Genomic DNA, 19198 nt, shown 5'->3' with positions numbered 1-19198 from the left:
GACAAAAAAATTCATTGAAATATTGTAGAACGAATTTTTGGTCACACTCAGAAGGTCGAATACTAGAAAAAGTCCACACTGACTTCTACGATTTGTTTAAATTGATTTCGTTGAATTCTTTCCTTGTAAAAGTCGAAAGACTTCATTAAAAACAACAATAGTACATTACTATGCAAGGGAAGTAAAGTGATATCTCGTATCCAGATGAGAAAACGTATCCGAGGGCGGTAGCCCGAGGTACTTTTATTCATCATGATACGAGATATCACTTTATTTCCCGTGTGTAGTATAACGTTTTACTATGCGAGTGATGTAATAGTACTTTATTGGTAGGCGAGACAAATTCGAGAATTACTTCGTATGTACATATTGTATATAACAAGTGAGCGTAGCGAACGCGTGTGTATACAATATGTACATAAGAAGTGATTCGAGAATTTTTCTCGCCTACCAATACAATGCTTTATCTTCCATGTGTGACTATTTCATACATTCAGCGTTTCTGTATATAAACTCGAAGCCATACAAACACAAACACTACTGAAATATTTGGTGTATCTAGTACACAAGCATCATGTGTGACAATCAAGCAAAATCATGGCAACATCGAGACGTAATCGTAAGTCTCGGTGGCCGAATCGGCTAGAGCGCGTCAATTTTATGCACATGATCGTGAGTTCTATTCTCACAACGAACATTTTTGTTTGTTTTTTTTTTCAATCTTCTATCGTAGGTAGATTTTCAATCGAATGAATATCTGCTGTAAACCGAGACCTTAGCCTTTTTGTCATATTGATTTGCAATGACACATTTCTCGGCAGATATTTGTACAATTGAAAAACTAATAACGTTACAGAAATCCTGATATAAAACACTAAACAACGTAATTTTGAATAACGAGAATCCGTTTAGTCAAAATTTGATTATTTTTCGTTCTAAACATACACACGCGACATTTTGTCGTGCACTTTTTAAATTGATCGGACTACCTGCGACAGACTTACTAACACATCTATGCGAGCATCTATGTTCATTGCTTTTATGTTCTACATACATGTGGGGTTTCATGACAACAAAACTAAGTGGAATCATCAATCTCAGTGGCCGAATTGGCTAGAGCGTGAACTTTTTATGCCTGAGGTCGTGAGTTCTCTTCCCGCACCAAATATTTTTTTTTTTTTTATTCATTTTATTAAAATAAATTGCAAATAAACTATGCTCATCTCTTTATCGTAAGTTGATTTTCATTCGTACGAATTTCTGCTGAGCACTGAGACCCTACGCTTTTTTACACATTTTTACACCACATTTGCGATGGCATTCTCGGCAGATAAGTTCAATCGGAACACTAAATAATTTACAGAAATCTTGAGATAAAACAAAAAAAGAAGAAATTTTTGAATGAAGAGTATCCGTTTCATCAAAATTTGATTATTTTTCGCTCTAAACGAATTCCAACATGGCATTCACACATACACGCGACACATTTTGCAGTACATGTTGCTTATATACTTTATAAATTGAGTCGTACAATGCGGCATAAGACAATCATGAGGGTATGTATATCTGATATACCCGAAGACTCTGTGGTCAAATGGTTAGCGTAGTTTGTTCATAAGTCGGAGGTTCCGTGTTCGAATCTCCGTCGGGTCACTGGTTTTTTTCTTCAAAATAAAAAAAACGGAAATAAAATTTACCCTAGAAGAGTAATAATAGAATTATATCCCTAGAAAACCAGAATTAACGTATGTCTTAGAGTTTATATACAGAAACGAGTAATGTATGAAATAGTCACACATGGAAGATAAAAGCTATTGCCTATACATGTAATAGCCTTATTACATGTACCAGCATAGTAAAAATTGTTACTTTAGCGCCCAGATCAGCATTTTTTAGGCGCCATCGGACGAGTTTTCCCCCTGCACAAAAATTATTTTCTTTCGTAATATTTATTTTTCCATTTTCTTCTGTCATAAAATTTCAAACTACAAACAAATTATATTGATATACCTACATTTATATACATTTTTTTCAATAAAATAAAATGTTCTCGGTTAATACTGTACAATAAACGTCCAATTACAATAGAAAAGAAATCATAAATTTTCTTAGACGAACACACCATCCATATAAAGAACATTAACATCGATGGTTCACAAACATCAAAATTAAATTTAATTTTGCTATGAGCAATAGGGAATCTGCTCTAGTAGTAATTCGTCTTCATTTGAAATTCTATAGTTCCGTAATTCAGTCTGAGTCTTTTTTTTATGTAAAAACACATCCATTCAAAATAACATGCAATATTACTGATGGATTAGTATAGAGATTCCAAGTATATAAATATGTTACAGGTTTGCGCAGCAAGTTTTGTTACTTCTAAATTTCACTTTTGATTAATTTCTTCTTTTTTTGTACAAAAAAAAAATATTATTTACAATTGTATCTATACCCTTGTTGGTTTCATCATTGTTATTATTATTTACTAAATTTATATAAACTTTGATTTCTTATCTATACATTTAGTTATTTTGAAGTTTTCTTTTCTTTGTCTTTGATTATTTACACATAATAGTCATGATATTCTTGCTCAATAAATTTTTTTCTTTTAATTTTTTTTTAAATTTATGTTCCAGGTAATAAAAATTGTGCTAAATAAATTTATGAAATGAAGATCTTATTGATTCAATGTCTAATTTACATATGGAAACCATTTCACTTTATTGAAAACAATGTTACGCGATCACTAGAATTGTCATCTGTATTTCTTAGGCAGCGTTTTAAATTGTTGTATAATAAGCTCGATATATTTCTTTGTTGAAAAATGATCACAGAAATGACAAAAGTAAGAATTTTCAAAAATTTACGATTTGACGACAGAAAATTGGATGAAAACTGCTTAAACGATTTATCAAGCCGCCAATTGAAGCATTGGTCCCAAATAAAGTTTAATTTTTTTTATTGCACTTTGCCATGCTGAACAAATTTGTGGTCATCAGTGAATCTCATTGTATTTTATGAATCCCACACACAAATAGTGACATTCGCAAATTTAAATAGAGGGTCCCTCCTGGTTGTTGTAGAACAAACATCACTTATGATTCAGATGATCGTTCCAAAACGGTTGCCTTAAATCAGCACAAATAAGGAATTTAAATTGAATGAATTCCATCAGTAGAACTACACGCTATAATTATACACCCTCAAAACTGTAACCCACAGTCCATTAAAAGTATCCCTCTTACATAAATCATCTGTTGTTTAAGAGACATGGATGCGTGTCTGAAACCACGAATGTTTTAGTTTTCAATAAAAAATAGATTTGGTTGTGGGAGTTTGACCATCTCTCAGAAAACTGATCAGTTCAGTAACCTACTGACTTTTCTCAGAGATGCTCCAACTGCAACAATTTCTTTTTATTGAAAGCCCACACATTCGTTCGTGGTCGTTATTGCGGTCGTAAATTATTCAAAACACCAAAATGCAGGCTATAACTTTAGCTAAGCATCCATGCCTCTTATCCCTCTCAATCCTTTAACGAAACAGCCTAGTCGCTTGATGTGCCATTCAAAAAAAAAGTAATTTTACATAACAAGGGATAAAAGTCAAAAGTCCGAGGCGTAGCCGAGGTCAATAAACACACGAAAACGCGACTTTTCATTTTTATCCCGAGGTATGAAGGCGTCAAAAGTAATGCTTGAAACATGAAAAGTACGGTTTTCGACGCATGCAGCATTTAAATAACTATTAAATTCATGTGAACTCGCTGTAATGATAAACTTGTCATTAGGAAGTGAATTCAGAGTCTAAAGGACAACATTAAAACAGCATGTGTGTGTCGTCAAATCTTCGAAAAGTGGGTGATTGATAGATGAAGTAATTGGATTTCTGAAGTATTTCCGGTCAAATGTTCCAACAGAAAATGTAGTTTTATTTGTCGAACTAGTTTCCATATTTTATGTCACAACCAAACGAATCTTTAGTTTAATATTTTGTCCATTGTAATAAAAAAAAATTGTAGGCAAAAGTTTCGTCTTACATTAACTATACGACAATGCCAACGAAACCAAATTATAGAGAAAAAAGAAACAATAAACAAAGTTTCCATTTGACAAAATTAACAATTCCATGTACCGTCTACATTTAGGCTAATTAAACAATTCCTAGAACACTCCATAAATTTGATATTTTTCATTACTCTGCTCTTAAAATAAATATTTACCACTACGTAACAACGATCTTAAATTCCATAATATCAAAGTGCGACGGGTAAATCTAGTGTTGAACGGTTTTTGCGCATCACTTTTCTTTGTCGGAAAAGTATAATTACAAACTAAAGGGACTAAGACTTTAAAACTAAGTAAAAAAAAAACATAAACAAAATTAATAAACAAAATGAGATTGCAATGTAACCTCGCCAATGGGATGGATGCAAAATAACGATTTATGAACAACGTTTAGAGGGCATTCAATTACCTAGTTTTAACATAAAAACCACCTAAGAGTAGCTGTGGATAAAAGTAACGAAATTAATTCATTGGCATGGCATGTTGTTGCTGCAATTGTGACGGAGGTACTTGTGGTGTAGGCTGATGATTCGAACCGCGTCGTCTTAAAAATATACGAGAACTACTTGGCACCTGTCGTGACATTACCGTCAACGATGAGCCAAGAGCTAATGACACTGGTGATTTTGATGTACCGGGAAGTCGAACAAAAACAGTTCCAACTGCGGCAGCACCATCAGCTGTCGTTTCAACAGCGATCGGACGAACTTCTGGCAAGGTCGGTTTCGAACGGCCGCGTCTTCGCATTTGTGCTGGTGAATTAGATCCGGGACCCAGTAAAATAGTTATCGACGCGAACGGACGCTTGGCCATATGTAACATTTCCACAACGTGCCGGCGTCGTGCCCGACGGATGTCGGCAGCCTGTTTCGTTTTCCATGCGACGACACATACTGCTAGGAATAGGAAGAAGCAGGAAAAGAAAACGGAGAAAAAGACAAACAAATCGATGTGCAGTTGATCTTGACGGAAAAATACTAAGCCATAACTGGCTACTCCGCTGCGTGCCCTTAAAGCTATAAAGAATCTTGTTGCACTTAAATTGTGGGCTGTCTGAGGAACCTGTAAGGTGGAAACCAACATTAATTACTCCATTTTCGCCTCTATTATGACGAATCGCACTCACCGTTAAAACGAGACGATTTTGGAGACTATAGACCCGAAGCAAGGTGTTGCAGTTGTTCAGCGTAACATAGGTGCTCAGATCTTTTGCATGTTTATCTTTGACGGAGAATCCTTGCATTATCAAAGGATGACAATCGAGAATGTGCGGCCGGAACGGTCCACTATCTTCTCTTAATTCATCGCTGGTACTGTTGTCATATTCGAAGCGTGATGGACTAGTTCCGATCGATTCAATCAATTCAGCCTGATTTTCCGGGAACCAAATGTACCGGCTGTCCAAGTAAATGTCCTGGTCCCCAGTAGTCTGATTCGGCAATACGACAAACGAATCGTCTTGCGGACTCATAAACAAATCCAATTCGCCTTGGGTGACATCAATTATAATCCGAATATCTACGTTCATGAAGCGAGGCTGAATGACAAAGAACACCGTTTGACCGGGCCGAAGTGGCTGAGGCTTTTTGCACTCGTCAATTGTTTTTGCATCGAAACACATCTTGGACTCGACTGTTATTTGTTTGTAGCATTGATGTCCATCTATCGGATTACCAGCATATGAATCCCGACATTTAGAACATTGCACCATCCAGCACTGTTGAGCTGAATTCTTGCTGGATGTTGCCGAACATGTAGCATCACTTTCGGTGTTATTACCGCAGTTACATTTTTCACCGGTTATCTAAGCATATGGATGAATTAGCGGCGTTGGTTAATAGTATTTTACATAACTAGGGATAAAAAGATGAAAATTAGAGTTTTCGTTTGAATTTTGTTGAGTCGAAGCGAAGCCGAGGTCAATAAACACACTAAAACGAGACTTTTCATTTTTATCCCGAGTTATGTAATGGATTTTACATGCTAAGGTCGTCCAAAGAAATGCTTGAAACATAGAAAGTACGATTTTCGACGCATGTAGCATGTAAAAGACTTAACATAATAGTACTTTATTGGTAGGCGAGACAAATTCGAGAATTACTTCGTATGTACATATTGTATATAACAAGTGAGCGTAGCGAACGCGTGTGTATACAATATGTACATAAGAAGTGATTCGAGAATTTTTCTCGCCTACCAATACAATGCTTTATCTTCCATGTGTGACTATTTCATACATTCAGCGTTTCTGTATATAAACTCGAAGCCATACAAACACAAACACTACTGAAATATTTGGTGTATCTAGTACACAAGCATCATGTGTGACAATCAAGCAAAATCATGGCAACATCGAGACGTAATCGTAAGTCTCGGTGGCCGAATCGGCTAGAGCGCGTCAATTTTATGCACATGATCGTGAGTTCTATTCTCACAACGAACATTTTTGTTTGTTTTTTTTTTCAATCTTCTATCGTAGGTAGATTTTCAATCGAATGAATATCTGCTGTAAACCGAGACCTTAGCCTTTTTGTCATATTGATTTGCAATGACACATTTCTCGGCAGATATTTGTACAATTGAAAAACTAATAACGTTACAGAAATCCTGATATAAAACACTAAACAACGTAATTTTGAATAACGAGAATCCGTTTAGTCAAAATTTGATTATTTTTCGTTCTAAACATACACACGCGACATTTTGTCGTGCACTTTTTAAATTGATCGGACTACCTGCGACAGACTTACTAACACATCTATGCGAGCATCTATGTTCATTGCTTTTATGTTCTACATACATGTGGGGTTTCATGACAACAAAACTAAGTGGAATCATCAATCTCAGTGGCCGAATTGGCTAGAGCGTGAACTTTTTATGCCTGAGGTCGTGAGTTCTCTTCCCGCACCAAATATTTTTTTTTTTTTTATTCATTTTATTAAAATAAATTGCAAATAAACTATGCTCATCTCTTTATCGTAAGTTGATTTTCATTCGTACGAATTTCTGCTGAGCACTGAGACCCTACGCTTTTTTACACATTTTTACACCACATTTGCGATGGCATTCTCGGCAGATAAGTTCAATCGGAACACTAAATAATTTACAGAAATCTTGAGATAAAACAAAAAAAGAAGAAATTTTTGAATGAAGAGTATCCGTTTCATCAAAATTTGATTATTTTTCGCTCTAAACGAATTCCAACATGGCATTCACACATACACGCGACACATTTTGCAGTACATGTTGCTTATATACTTTATAAATTGAGTCGTACAATGCGGCATAAGACAATCATGAGGGTATGTATATCTGATATACCCGAAGACTCTGTGGTCAAATGGTTAGCGTAGTTTGTTCATAAGTCGGAGGTTCCGTGTTCGAATCTCCGTCGGGTCACTGGTTTTTTTCTTCAAAATAAAAAAAACGGAAATAAAATTTACCCTAGAAGAGTAATAATAGAATTATATCCCTAGAAAACCAGAATTAACGTATGTCTTAGAGTTTATATACAGAAACGAGTAATGTATGAAATAGTCACACATGGAAGATAAATATAGTTACCGGATCACATGTGTCCCCATGACCGTGACATTGACATGGTCTGCAGGCAACCTTGAAATCGTCGGTTCCTCGAAAATGCCCGACTATGCAACTCTCACATCGATCACTCGCTGTTTGATTGGCACATCGCAGACACACGGCATCATCCAGGGGTCCTTCATCTAGGTAGTTTTCGATTTCTTCTTTGCTTAAATTTCGCTGCGACTGATCTCTTCCAACACACACCTCGGTATGGCCGTTACAATAATCCAAACATCTGGAAAAAGATCAGTATCAGTTTCTTCAACACCTTAAAACTAGGTCATTGTTTACCTTTTACATTCGCCATTATTACGAGGATCCCCCACATACAACGGCTTACATTTTTCACATTTTGCTCCAATCGTATTATTGAAGCATTGGATGCACTCGTCAAGCTTATCGGGGCCTCGACAATCTGAATGTCCGTTGCACTCGCATGCAATGCTACAATTCGCACCAACATATCCGAAATTACATTCACATACGTTCGGCTCGACACATTGACCTCTGACACATCCCTGTTCGCAAATGGGAATGCATTTTTTACCATCGGACTTATATCCATCGCCACATTCACATTCGTATCCCTTCAACAGATCGACACACCGCTCTGACTTCAGATCGCAGCTGTGATGATTATTTATGCACTCATTTTCTGGTGGACACCTCCAAAAGTTCCACATAAATGCTTCTACAACATCGATTGCTGTGTCTGTAACGTTGTTCAGACTGGAATATATAATATCACAAGTTGACACCGCTGGCGCATCCACAGATCCTTCAGTGCAGATACCATCGCCTTCAGTTCCGTTACGCGAACACCAACCACAATGCGAATGTCGGAGACATGTTGAACATTGCGTGAAAGCGTTACAAGGTTCTGGACAGCGATTTACATCGTTCGGCAGTAACACAAGACCACACACTCCACCGGTACAGTAAATTGATTGATAACTGGGACTGATGCATTCATTCAATTGTGTCGACCAACGACAGTCAACGAATCCGCCGTCAATACTTGTAGCTTCTAGACATGACGAACAATTTTGATGAATATGACATCGTTCCTCGCATTTGGTAACCGTGTTCGAAGGCCCAATCATGTGCATGTGGGTGCAACTCCAATCGCCATGACTCTGAGACCATTCACACTCGACGTTTCGTTTCTTACAGTCCTGACAATCATTGGCAAAACACGATTTGCTGCGGCAACTGTCGACGACTGATACTGTTGCCAAATATTCCGTCGAGCAATACTTTCCCCACGGTTTGCATTCTTCATTTGTAGAAATGCATTTTCCTCTTTCACATCCATCGCACCACTGACAAGCCGGTTTTTGCTCTGGATGCGTCGGCCACGTTGCCAGACAACTTGTGCACGAATCGAACGCCGAGCAATTGCGTTTTAACATCCATTCATCGTCACAAGAAGCTCCGTGATTGTACACCAGCGTACCATTATGACCATCACAAACTTCCGAAGACCGATTATTGGAATAACAGTGGCTGGCATTTTCGTACAACGGTTTTACTGAGCAAAAGCTACACCCCATAAAGTGTCGGCAGAGATACTTTCCACTGCTCCACAACTCACAAAGATCGTTTGGTAGGTCGATACGAGTCACTCTGCTTTGACTGCTTCCATCCCAGCCTCCAACCACGTATATAGAGTCGGTTTCTTGGTCCAATGTCATTGCTTGTGCGTATGTTGGTGGAGGCATACGTCCAATAATTTCGACATCTTCGGTTAAACGAACCCACTGATTGCACTTGTACACGTAGGCAATTAAAACATCGCTAGAATTTACGGGATTTGTTCGTCCGCCAAAAACCACCATATAATTATCCGTAGCAACGGCTGAGTCTGTGGAGTTCAAAATAAAGAATTTCTTTAAAATTTGTAAAAGTTAAAGAGGAAAAAATAAGTTCTTACGCAAAAAACGTGCTCTTGGCAAAAACTCTTCCGGGCGATTTAGATCTTTGAACGAAGGAAGTTCGGTCCACGATTTTTTGGCATAATCGAAGGCATACAGCCGATTGGATATCGAAATGTGCTCATCATTTACAGCATATTCGTAGCCACCGAAAACGTACATGACTTGCGATTGGACGTGATAGATGGAACTGTGACCGAATATTCCAGTTGGTCCATGGCCAATTGTCTTGTGTATCGACCAAGTGCTTGTCGTGATATTAAATTCATAGAAGTTTGGATTGAGGCCATTTTCAGGAGAAAATCCACCAATTAGCATAAGTCCTTCATGGAAGCTGTCTTTAACCAAAGTCAACGTATGACCAGCTAATGGAGGTGGTTGATTTTCCGCAATTATGTCATCATCCTTGGTCAAAACCTCATCCCAGCGCTGGTTAACCAAACTAAACATCCAGCAATCGCCAAGCACCATATTGTTGTAGCCTTTACCTTTACCAGTCAGACCGCCGTAAACATAAATGATTTGCTTTGAATGTAAGATATCAGCAGCGTGAAAATACCGTCCCTCGGGCATTTTGGCTTCAGGCGTTGAATCAACTGTCACTTGCATCCATGTATTGTCTTTCGTATCGAATAATCTGATATCATTCAATGGTCCATGCGAAAGCGAGTATCCACCGAACATCCACAACGAGCCACGTTTGTCCGACACTAACGAATGTCCGAAACGAGGTAACGTCTTTCTTAAATGCTCCACACTCTCGCTTAATAGTTGCGAATTAAACAATTCGCTTATGACCAGATTTTGAGAGCGAATTCGTTGTGAACAGTCCACATTGCCATATCCAGGCGAGCAAATACATCGTCCATAAGCTTTATCACAGTGACCCTGGCCAATTTCTGAGCTACAATTTTTGGGACATTGCTCAAGCTCACATTTTGGGCCAGTGAATCTGTCGAGGCAAACACATTGGTTTTTGTCATTACACACATGCGGAGGCAAGCAAGTTTCGAAGCTACAGCTTCGTACTGTGTACATAGCATTGAATCCAAATCCCAGTTCACCTCGTTGTTTCTTGTAGTGTACAGTCAAATGGCCTGAACGCGCTTCAACCGTAAACGGTTTCGTGTCTTCGCTACAAAATACGGCAAGCAATTGACGTTGTTGAGTATTTCCAATCAAGTCTGGCAATCCATCATACACATAAATCGCATTCTCCCCGCACGGAACATTCAAGTCAGCTTCTTCAATTTCTAATTGGATCAACGAATCATTTAAAACTGCACCGCTAGGAGTGTGTGGACTGACAATCCATAAACATTCGCTGGTGTCTGGCTTTGATTGTCTTGATCCGATACCTTGCTTCCCTAAGTCCTTTAACATTCCTCGTGCTTCACACTGGAAATAACATTGGCCACCCTCTTTCGGCTCACCGTAAAAGTTCTTATTGCACATTTCACATTTCAGACCCTCCGTATTATCCTGGCAAAAACAATCGCCTGTCGTCACATCACAAATTCCAAGCGCTTGATTTCCATGACCATTACATTCACATGGCTTACACCCTTCCGATGATGTAGCATTTCCATAGCTGCCAGGTCTACATTGTTCGCAGAAGTCACCTTCAGTCCAATTTTGGCATTTGTCGCATTTCCCCAGTTCCGTTTCACATGTTGAATGATTGTTACATCCACAATTTATTGAACAATCAACACCTGTCCAACCAAGATTACAGTTGCACTTATAATCGGGACTGCCAGAACAGTGACCGTGAATACACTGCTCAAAACACGTCCGAAGACAGGAGGTTCTACCATCACCAATAAAACCTCTACGACAGTGACAACTATATGAGCCATGAGTATTTGTACATTTTGCTTCTTTGTGACAGTCATGCAACTTGAGCCCACACTCATCTACGTCCGGACAAGTTGCATACGCCCATTCCGCTTCATCCTCACGTTGATTTAATGCAGCGGCACAATCGTGTGTAGATCGATTGAAATTGCCTTGCATACACACCCCTTCGATTGGATTATCTCGATCGAAGCACCATCCACAGCTAAGACTTTTCAAGCAAGTAGAGCAATTAGTATGGGTCGCACACGATTTACATTGCTGAACAGGTGCCTGATGATGATCGACATGGTCATGTGCATACGAAAACGGACTTGTTTGATCGAGCCATTCTCGACAGGTTCCAAATTGATATTCACTGGTATACACAGAAAAGCTAAAACATTGCATTGTTGACTCGCACCACACACAGCGACCACGTTCTTCAAGGCAGGCAGAGCAATTGGCTCGTGAGTAGCATGGTGCCGGACATTGATCCGCTTCCCGAACCGCTGATGGCGATCGTCCAATTCGAGCACATCTGGCATCTTCTGCCCACCATTCACAATAGCCCGGTTCCACGCATTGATGGCATGAAATATAATTCGAACAATTTGCACATTTTGACGGTTGTATTGTCAGATATCTCCAATCACCGTTCATCGAACAACTTTCCTGTTCATTTTCCGAGCGAGAAATGCACTGATCATTCAACTCACACCAACCACATGCGGAGTCCGCTAGACAGTGAGCACAATTCATATATTCGACACAATTCCCGCTGGAGAATGGTTCCAGATATTCGAAAGTAAAGGCGCGTGCATTTTCGTGACTACCGTTGTGCTGTAATCCCATTTTACTGTGTTGATAATGACTTCCGGCACCGTTTTCAAATGTTCTTTTCGCTTGAAAGTCGACGACTATTCGATTTTCGAGATTAGGCCATGAAGCCAGCACGCACTGATTTTGGTCAAATGATATGTTTGCTGCTACTTTCATTTCTTCACCATTTTGCCCCAGCCTTAACACTGCATGTGAATAACTGGCACATACATGCAAGATTTCTGCAGCATCTTTCCAAATTTTTGGAGGTCTTATAAAGCCTAAGAGTCGAGCGACAATTTCACCATTCAGTCCTTGTTCAGTGTGGGTGGTGCTAGACGGTATCATAAAATCGACCATTGTCGCATTTACCACACGTACATCATCAGGCATAGTCCAGTTCACCGGCGCCAAATATTTCAGAAATGTTAATCCTGGTCGACGATCCAGTTCAGTACACTGCATCGCGCTAATCACTTCTGTTCCTTTTGAGCCCCACCATCCTGGCACTTGACTTGGAGTCTCTTCGCCACAAACTCCATAATTATCGTCTTTGTGGTGGCAACGAGCATTCTGAACACACCAAGTACACTGATTTAAGCCAAATTTATTCGAAATCGAGTGCGACGATTCGCGATTGTCACCGGAACCATGAATCAAACACGAATGACAATCACCTAAAGCTGGACAAATTCCTGGACATCTTGTCGTCTGCAAATTTGTTGTACAATTCGCCCCAATTGTTCTTCCGTAACACCAACCATCGGCAGAACACCATCCACATTCGGGATCCGATAAACATTCAGAAACACTAGTATGCTTGGGACAAACTGCTTCCGGATCGAACTGTGATTCGTCGCCAACCAATAGCATTGCTGGCAGCGTGTAGGCCAACATATCAGCGTTAACATTACCATGATATCCACCCACAATAAAAAGACTGTTTCCGTTACGAACAGTTGCTGCATGGGCAAAAACTCCTTGTTGCTTCGGATAAGTCGATCTATTGCCGGTGCCCAACACATCCTGGTTTATCCAAGTATGACAGCCCAGGTGATACAAGTACATTTGGTTGTCATAACAAATTTCTTCCTTATTGTGACGATGCGAATACCCCCCAAATACAATCATGTAATTTCCGATTGCGGTTGCTGTGTGAAAGGCCCGTTCTCTAGGAATGTATGCATCTCGTAACGGTGTACGTGGATACTGAAGTTCGGTCCAATGACGCTCATCAATGTGAAAGGCAAACATTCTGTCCGAAAGTTTTGAAAATCGTGCAACTCCTGCAACAACGCCTCCGTAGACAATTAGAGAATTGCTGAATTTGTGATAGATAGTTGTGTGTGCCACAACTCTAACATCCAATGCTTTTCCTCCGCGTGGAAAAACTTCTTCCCATTGTTCGCTGGATGGATCCGATCTTATTTGCAATTTGAACAGCCTGCAATAATCGAAGTGTTATTATAAATACAGTTAGCCGACTGAATCGACAATAAACAGTCTCACCTTGATGAAAATTCGCCGTTCAGAAGACTTCCACCGAATACGTACAATAGCGAATCATCACCTGATGTCACTTTTGTCAACGTATGTCTAGTTAGTGGAGGCGGATATATTGTTGAATTGGTCGCACGCTGTTCCCACTGTCCTCCATTGTGCGTGACATTATAGAACCACAACTCGTTGGACAAACTACCATCGCCAAGTTTTCCGCCGAAAATAACGAATCCACCATCAACTAAACTACTAGCATGTCCATATCGATCCTTCGGACGTGGCTTATCAGTGTATTCTTCCAAGAAATCCGTCAGATCATGCGGAGTCTCGTTTCGGCCAGGTGAACGTTGCTTCCGGGGATTGAAATTTTGATTCGAAATTGTGAGTAAAATGTTGCGGAAAAACGAGGCGTCATTTTTAAGGCCCCACAAACGGGCCTCGTCTTCGTCTTCGTGAAGCACCGCCTTAATGAGGGCGTTATCGATTTCTTTCGGAAAATGTCGACTCCTCAGATTAATACCCCATTCATCTTCCCATGTACTTTTGTTGAAACGATAAATCTGTAACGATCCCAGCACGTTGTTTAAGTCATATCCACCGAAGACGTACTAAGTATTGAAGAACATAAAATTAGTGTTCGTTACAAGCAACAGAGAAAAATCAATTTGAAGTAAATTACAAGTGAATCGGTTTCGTTAACATATACGGCAGTGTGTGCAGCTCTCGGCCATAGACCACCTTGAAAGGTAGACATCCAATGCCATTCATTCATCTCTGGATGGTGATTATGTAACGAACATGCTTTGCCAGCGTAACCCTATAACAGAATATTCAGTTAAATCGAAGCTTATTGCCATTTTTCGAAAGAAATCGCCTTACATTCAAACAACGACAATGTTCTTTCGAACAAACACCGCGACCTTGTGTAACTCCGCAATTTTCCGGACAAGCATGCAAGCCGCAATCCTTTCCAATCCAATCCCCTTGACACACACACTGATGATTGATGCACTTGCCCTGATTGGTGCAATTATTTGGACAATTGCTTACATAAAATTCAGCCTTAAATCCATCGAGGACATAATTTGTATCACTATAAAGTAATATTAGCATCTGGAACCAATTATGATTTTGGTTAGTTGAGATTTGGAAAACAAGGAGAATTGCAAACATACGCTGCCGGACGTAGCAATGACTTTTTGCGGATCAGTTCTGCCACTAAAGCTGCCTAGTAATGGAGACTTAAACGAGTCTCCGTCGTAAACGAATATATAGTCGTACGAGCATTCCGTGCCCATACTATGGAATGTTAAGGTAATAAATTGACTGTCATTTTTTGCTTTTATGAGCCACTCGCAATGTGAGTCCTGTAGAGAAATAAAATTTTATTTAAATTAAATACTAAATCAAAATACTAAAACCCATAGACATTTTCCTAGCTAATCGAATGATTCCCATGACTACAAATTACTGCCTTATGTAGGTCAAAAAATCATAAATCAATAATAAAAAAATGACATGAAAGTAAAACCTAAATTAAACCTTCTACCATGTGCTTAATATTTTCTAAACATAAATAAAGTCTCCTACCGTGCCGTCAGTAGGTCTTGTTTGCGATTCAAAGAACTTAAAGAACTGACGCATATTTGTTCGATATCCTCTTTCTATCAGTTAAATCAGTCATTTAAATTCACAGGGATTCTTTTGAAAAACAGCCTACCGAAATCGGACGCATTTTCCAGTGGACTTCGACCCTAGAACCCAAAACCACTTTCAAAAAAATTCTTCGAAGCTTTTGTGACTGGTGAAAGGTGATCAAAAACCGAAAACTTGCACTTTTCTTACCAAAATTTCTCCGGGTACACGAGCCGTACAGGGTCGTGTGGGGTGTCATTAGAAAGGTAATCACATGTACTATTGAGCCGAATAGAGACTCATTGGTTTTAAAATTAATCCACACTGAAATATGTGCAGTTGAAGTTTTCAAGCAAAAACTTGCACTTTCCTTACCAACATTTCTCCAGTTACACGAGCCGTACATGGTGGTGCGGGGTATCATTTGGAAGGTAATTTTATGTGCTTTTGGGCCAAATAGGGTCTTATGGGGGTTTGAAAGCATCTACGATTAAATATGAGAAGTTGAAATGTTTAAGTGCCCATATTTCATCGCATATGCATCCAAACCCCATAAGACCCTATTTGGCCCAAAAGCGCATAAAATTACCTTTTAAATGATACCCCACACCACCATGTACGGCTCGTGTAACTAGAGAAATATTGGTAAGAAAAGTGCAAGTTTTCTGTTGAAAACTTCAACTGCACATATTTCAGTGTGGATTAATTTTAAAACCAATGAGTCTCTATTCGGCTCAATAGTACATGTGATTACCTTTCTAATGACACCCAACACGACCCTGTACGGCTCGTGTACCTGGAGAAATTTTGGTAAGAATTTTCGCAAATTTTCGGCTTTCGATCACCTTTCACCAGCCATAAAAGCTTCGAAGAATTTTTTTGAGAGTGGTTTTGGCTTCTAGGGTCGAAGTCCTTTCTAGGTACCTATAAAAAGTTCCACTAGAAAACACGCCCGATTTCGGTAGGCTGTTTTTCAAAAGAATCCCTCTCAAGCTTTATTCAAACATTATAATAATTCATAACTAAAAGGAAATATATATATATTCTGCTTCGACAGACGATAGAATATTTAATCAAGCGGATATATTGCATCGCCACGTTGGATATAATTATAATATACTGAGTCTTTGTTGCAGATATAACGTTGACCGTTTTTCACACGTTGCCACGATCAGAAACAATTTTTTTCGCCTCTGGAGCTCAAGGTCTTAATGTTTCAAAACTGAGCGGAACGAAAAAATATTGTCCGAGCAATGAATTGTTCTTCTCAATTTCCTTTTCTTCAGTTTTTGAGGCTACCCAACCAACTTGCTACGTATGCTTTGGCGACTTTATATCAAACTGTTGCGTCCAATGTTTACCATCTTTCCTAAAATTGAAAGAATTCTTTTGTTCTAATGTTAACTTAGACACTATACGTTGCCCATATGTCGTTCTATAAATGTCCAGTAACGTTATGTATCAGTGCCTATATTCGCAAAAATATTTTCACAAATTTTCTCAAATTTTCGCGATTTTCTCAAATTTTCACAAAAAACTTCACGAAAATTTGAGAAAATCGTGAAAATTTGAGAAAATTCGTGAAAATATTTTCGCGAATATAGGCACTGCCATGTATTGTGTCGTTCAATGCATGGTGTCTGGAGTGACGGCCAGAACTTTTAAAACAACTTGGGCCAATTTATTTAAATTCTTTGATCAATGGGTTATAAAATCTTTTACTTCATTTGCTTTAACTGCAAATTTGTTACTCAAGTGGTATAGAAACATTGCGGTATATTGGTAACCGGGAAATCAAACTAATCAGCGGGTAATGTGCGGCCGGGAAATCAGTTTTCATGTGTTTCATTACAATGAAGAAAACAGGTCAATTATGTTCCTACTACTCCCACTCCCCACAACTCTTCTTGTTGTATTTACCTGACTCTTTATCAAATACTTTCCTATAATTTTTTGTTGCAAAATACTATCTCAATTGTAACGACTTTAGTACCATTAAAAACTCATTTGAGTCTCTACATTTGATGGTCTGCTTTTTGTTGATTCTTTTTTTTTGTTTATTAAAACTCGTTTGGCTAAATTTCATTTTTTATTTGATGTTGATCCCGACTGGTTTTAATTTTGACAACAAGTTCATTCCTCTGAATTATCAAAAAAAAAGAAAAAATAAACAAAATAGCCAGCGTACGCGACTTTTCAATTTAACTAATTCGTCAATAAGAGACGACTAAACCAACAGCATAAACCATTTGATTAATAGAAATAAACTGAAAACCGGTATGTGGTTTATGAAATGATATATGTACACAAAAAAAATATGCTAATTTCTGTGACGATGATGATGAATGCAATTACGTATTTATGGACATAACCATCCGTTTCTACTGTAACAGTTTGTTTAATAAATGAATTCACCTGTGTATAATTGGATCCATTTGGACCATCACTGATTTCGCCATAAGCTTCTGTAAAAACGCGTCGTGTTCGATCGCATGGCTGTGCAGGAGGTGGAATCAAATTGGTAGCGACCAATTCGATGTTGACCACCAACTGCGTCCAAATAACAAACAAAACAAATACACTGCCATTGGTATATTTCCACATTGTGGTTTAAACGAGACACAATTTGATAATCAAATGATTTCCGCATTAATTCACATTATTTTTACAATGTTTTTGTATTAAAGATTTTAATAAAATTACACAGCAAGAGTCCAAGGTTATTTTCAATGAAAACCATGAACAAGAGATGCACTTTTCACTTCTTATCTGTGATGTACCGCAATTCCTAAACGAACATCTCTCACTTTGTGCTTACAACTCATTTACTTGGATATGTATTAATCAATTGATTTTGACTCATTCTTATTTATTACTAAAGTTAATTTTGTTATTTTATTTAAAAACTATCCATCCCTTTAGACTCGTCAATTGTGTTTTGACATTTACTTTCGTATACTCGACCAATTATCTTTGATTTACGTTTCATTCCCAGTCGTTATATCTGTTGTTTCTTTGAACCTTTAAAAAAGTAGGAATCATCTGTTATAACCAAAGTGTTCTTTCAGAACCTTGGTTATAACGATAGCGATATTATAAAATTGGAAAACTGTGGCTTGCCTTGTTTGTCATGTCTTGTCACTTGCATGGAATCGTATTAAAACCTTATTGATGCAGTGATACGCAAGGCCGTATACTTTGGGGGTGAATTTTTGTATGAAATCGGCCATTTTATCATCAACTGTGGTGTGTAACCCGCATATCTGTATCTGCGTGACTTCCCCAAAGTATACAGCCTTGGTGATACGGTTGTCCGGCTTGATTATAGGGTTAAACCAGTTAACGAGTTTACCTCGATTGTCCTCTATTTGATACTGATGCATATCGTTAGTAGTTATCTCAAAAAAATCACCTTAACTAATTTGACCAAACTTTGTTACCAATACCGAGACCAATACTAATATTTAGACTATAGGTTTCTTCCATCGTACGGTAAAAACGAATTTTGACAGGCCGAAAACAACCGACCGTCATCCACAGAAGCAAACATAGCCGCAACATAACCACAACTTAAACAAATTTGTTCGTTAAAACTCCAAAGTGAGGTTGTGTTGGCTTCTCTGAGGATGACGATTGACATTTTGAACGACCTTGGAAGAAACCTATAGAGCCATGACGTTTTACTGTATAGTGTGTCTTCGTTTGTGGGCGAAAACGATTTCGTTGAAACAATTGACTCGAGTATTCATGTTATTCACTTTGAAAGAGGCTAGACCTGTTCCCTGTTTCTGCGGTTGTTTTCCATAACAGCCGAGACCT

General features: G+C 38.5%; 1 protein-coding gene across 1 annotated transcript; it reads right to left on the bottom strand.

The window, feature by feature from the left end:
- Positions 1–2407: 2407 nt before the first annotated feature.
- LOC119075622 (multiple epidermal growth factor-like domains protein 8) lies at positions 2408–18320 on the bottom strand. Its single transcript, XM_037182099.1, has 10 exons — positions 17795–18320; positions 14920–15111; positions 14624–14857; positions 14424–14561; positions 13754–14352; positions 9586–13688; positions 7944–9516; positions 7632–7887; positions 5194–5871; positions 2408–5129 (listed from the first exon to the last, which is right to left on the bottom strand). The coding sequence occupies exons 1-10, from the start codon at positions 17981–17983 to the stop codon at positions 4530–4532; spliced, it is 8562 nt and encodes a 2853-aa protein (XP_037037994.1). The 5' UTR covers positions 17984–18320; the 3' UTR covers positions 2408–4529.
- Positions 18321–19198: the final 878 nt, after the last annotated feature.

The sequence above is a fragment of the Bradysia coprophila genome, unplaced genomic scaffold (assembly GCF_014529535.1).
Source record: "Bradysia coprophila strain Holo2 unplaced genomic scaffold, BU_Bcop_v1 contig_232, whole genome shotgun sequence".
Classification (NCBI taxonomy): domain Eukaryota; kingdom Metazoa; phylum Arthropoda; class Insecta; order Diptera; family Sciaridae; genus Bradysia; species Bradysia coprophila.
This window is presented reverse-complemented; position numbering and strand designations above follow the sequence as displayed.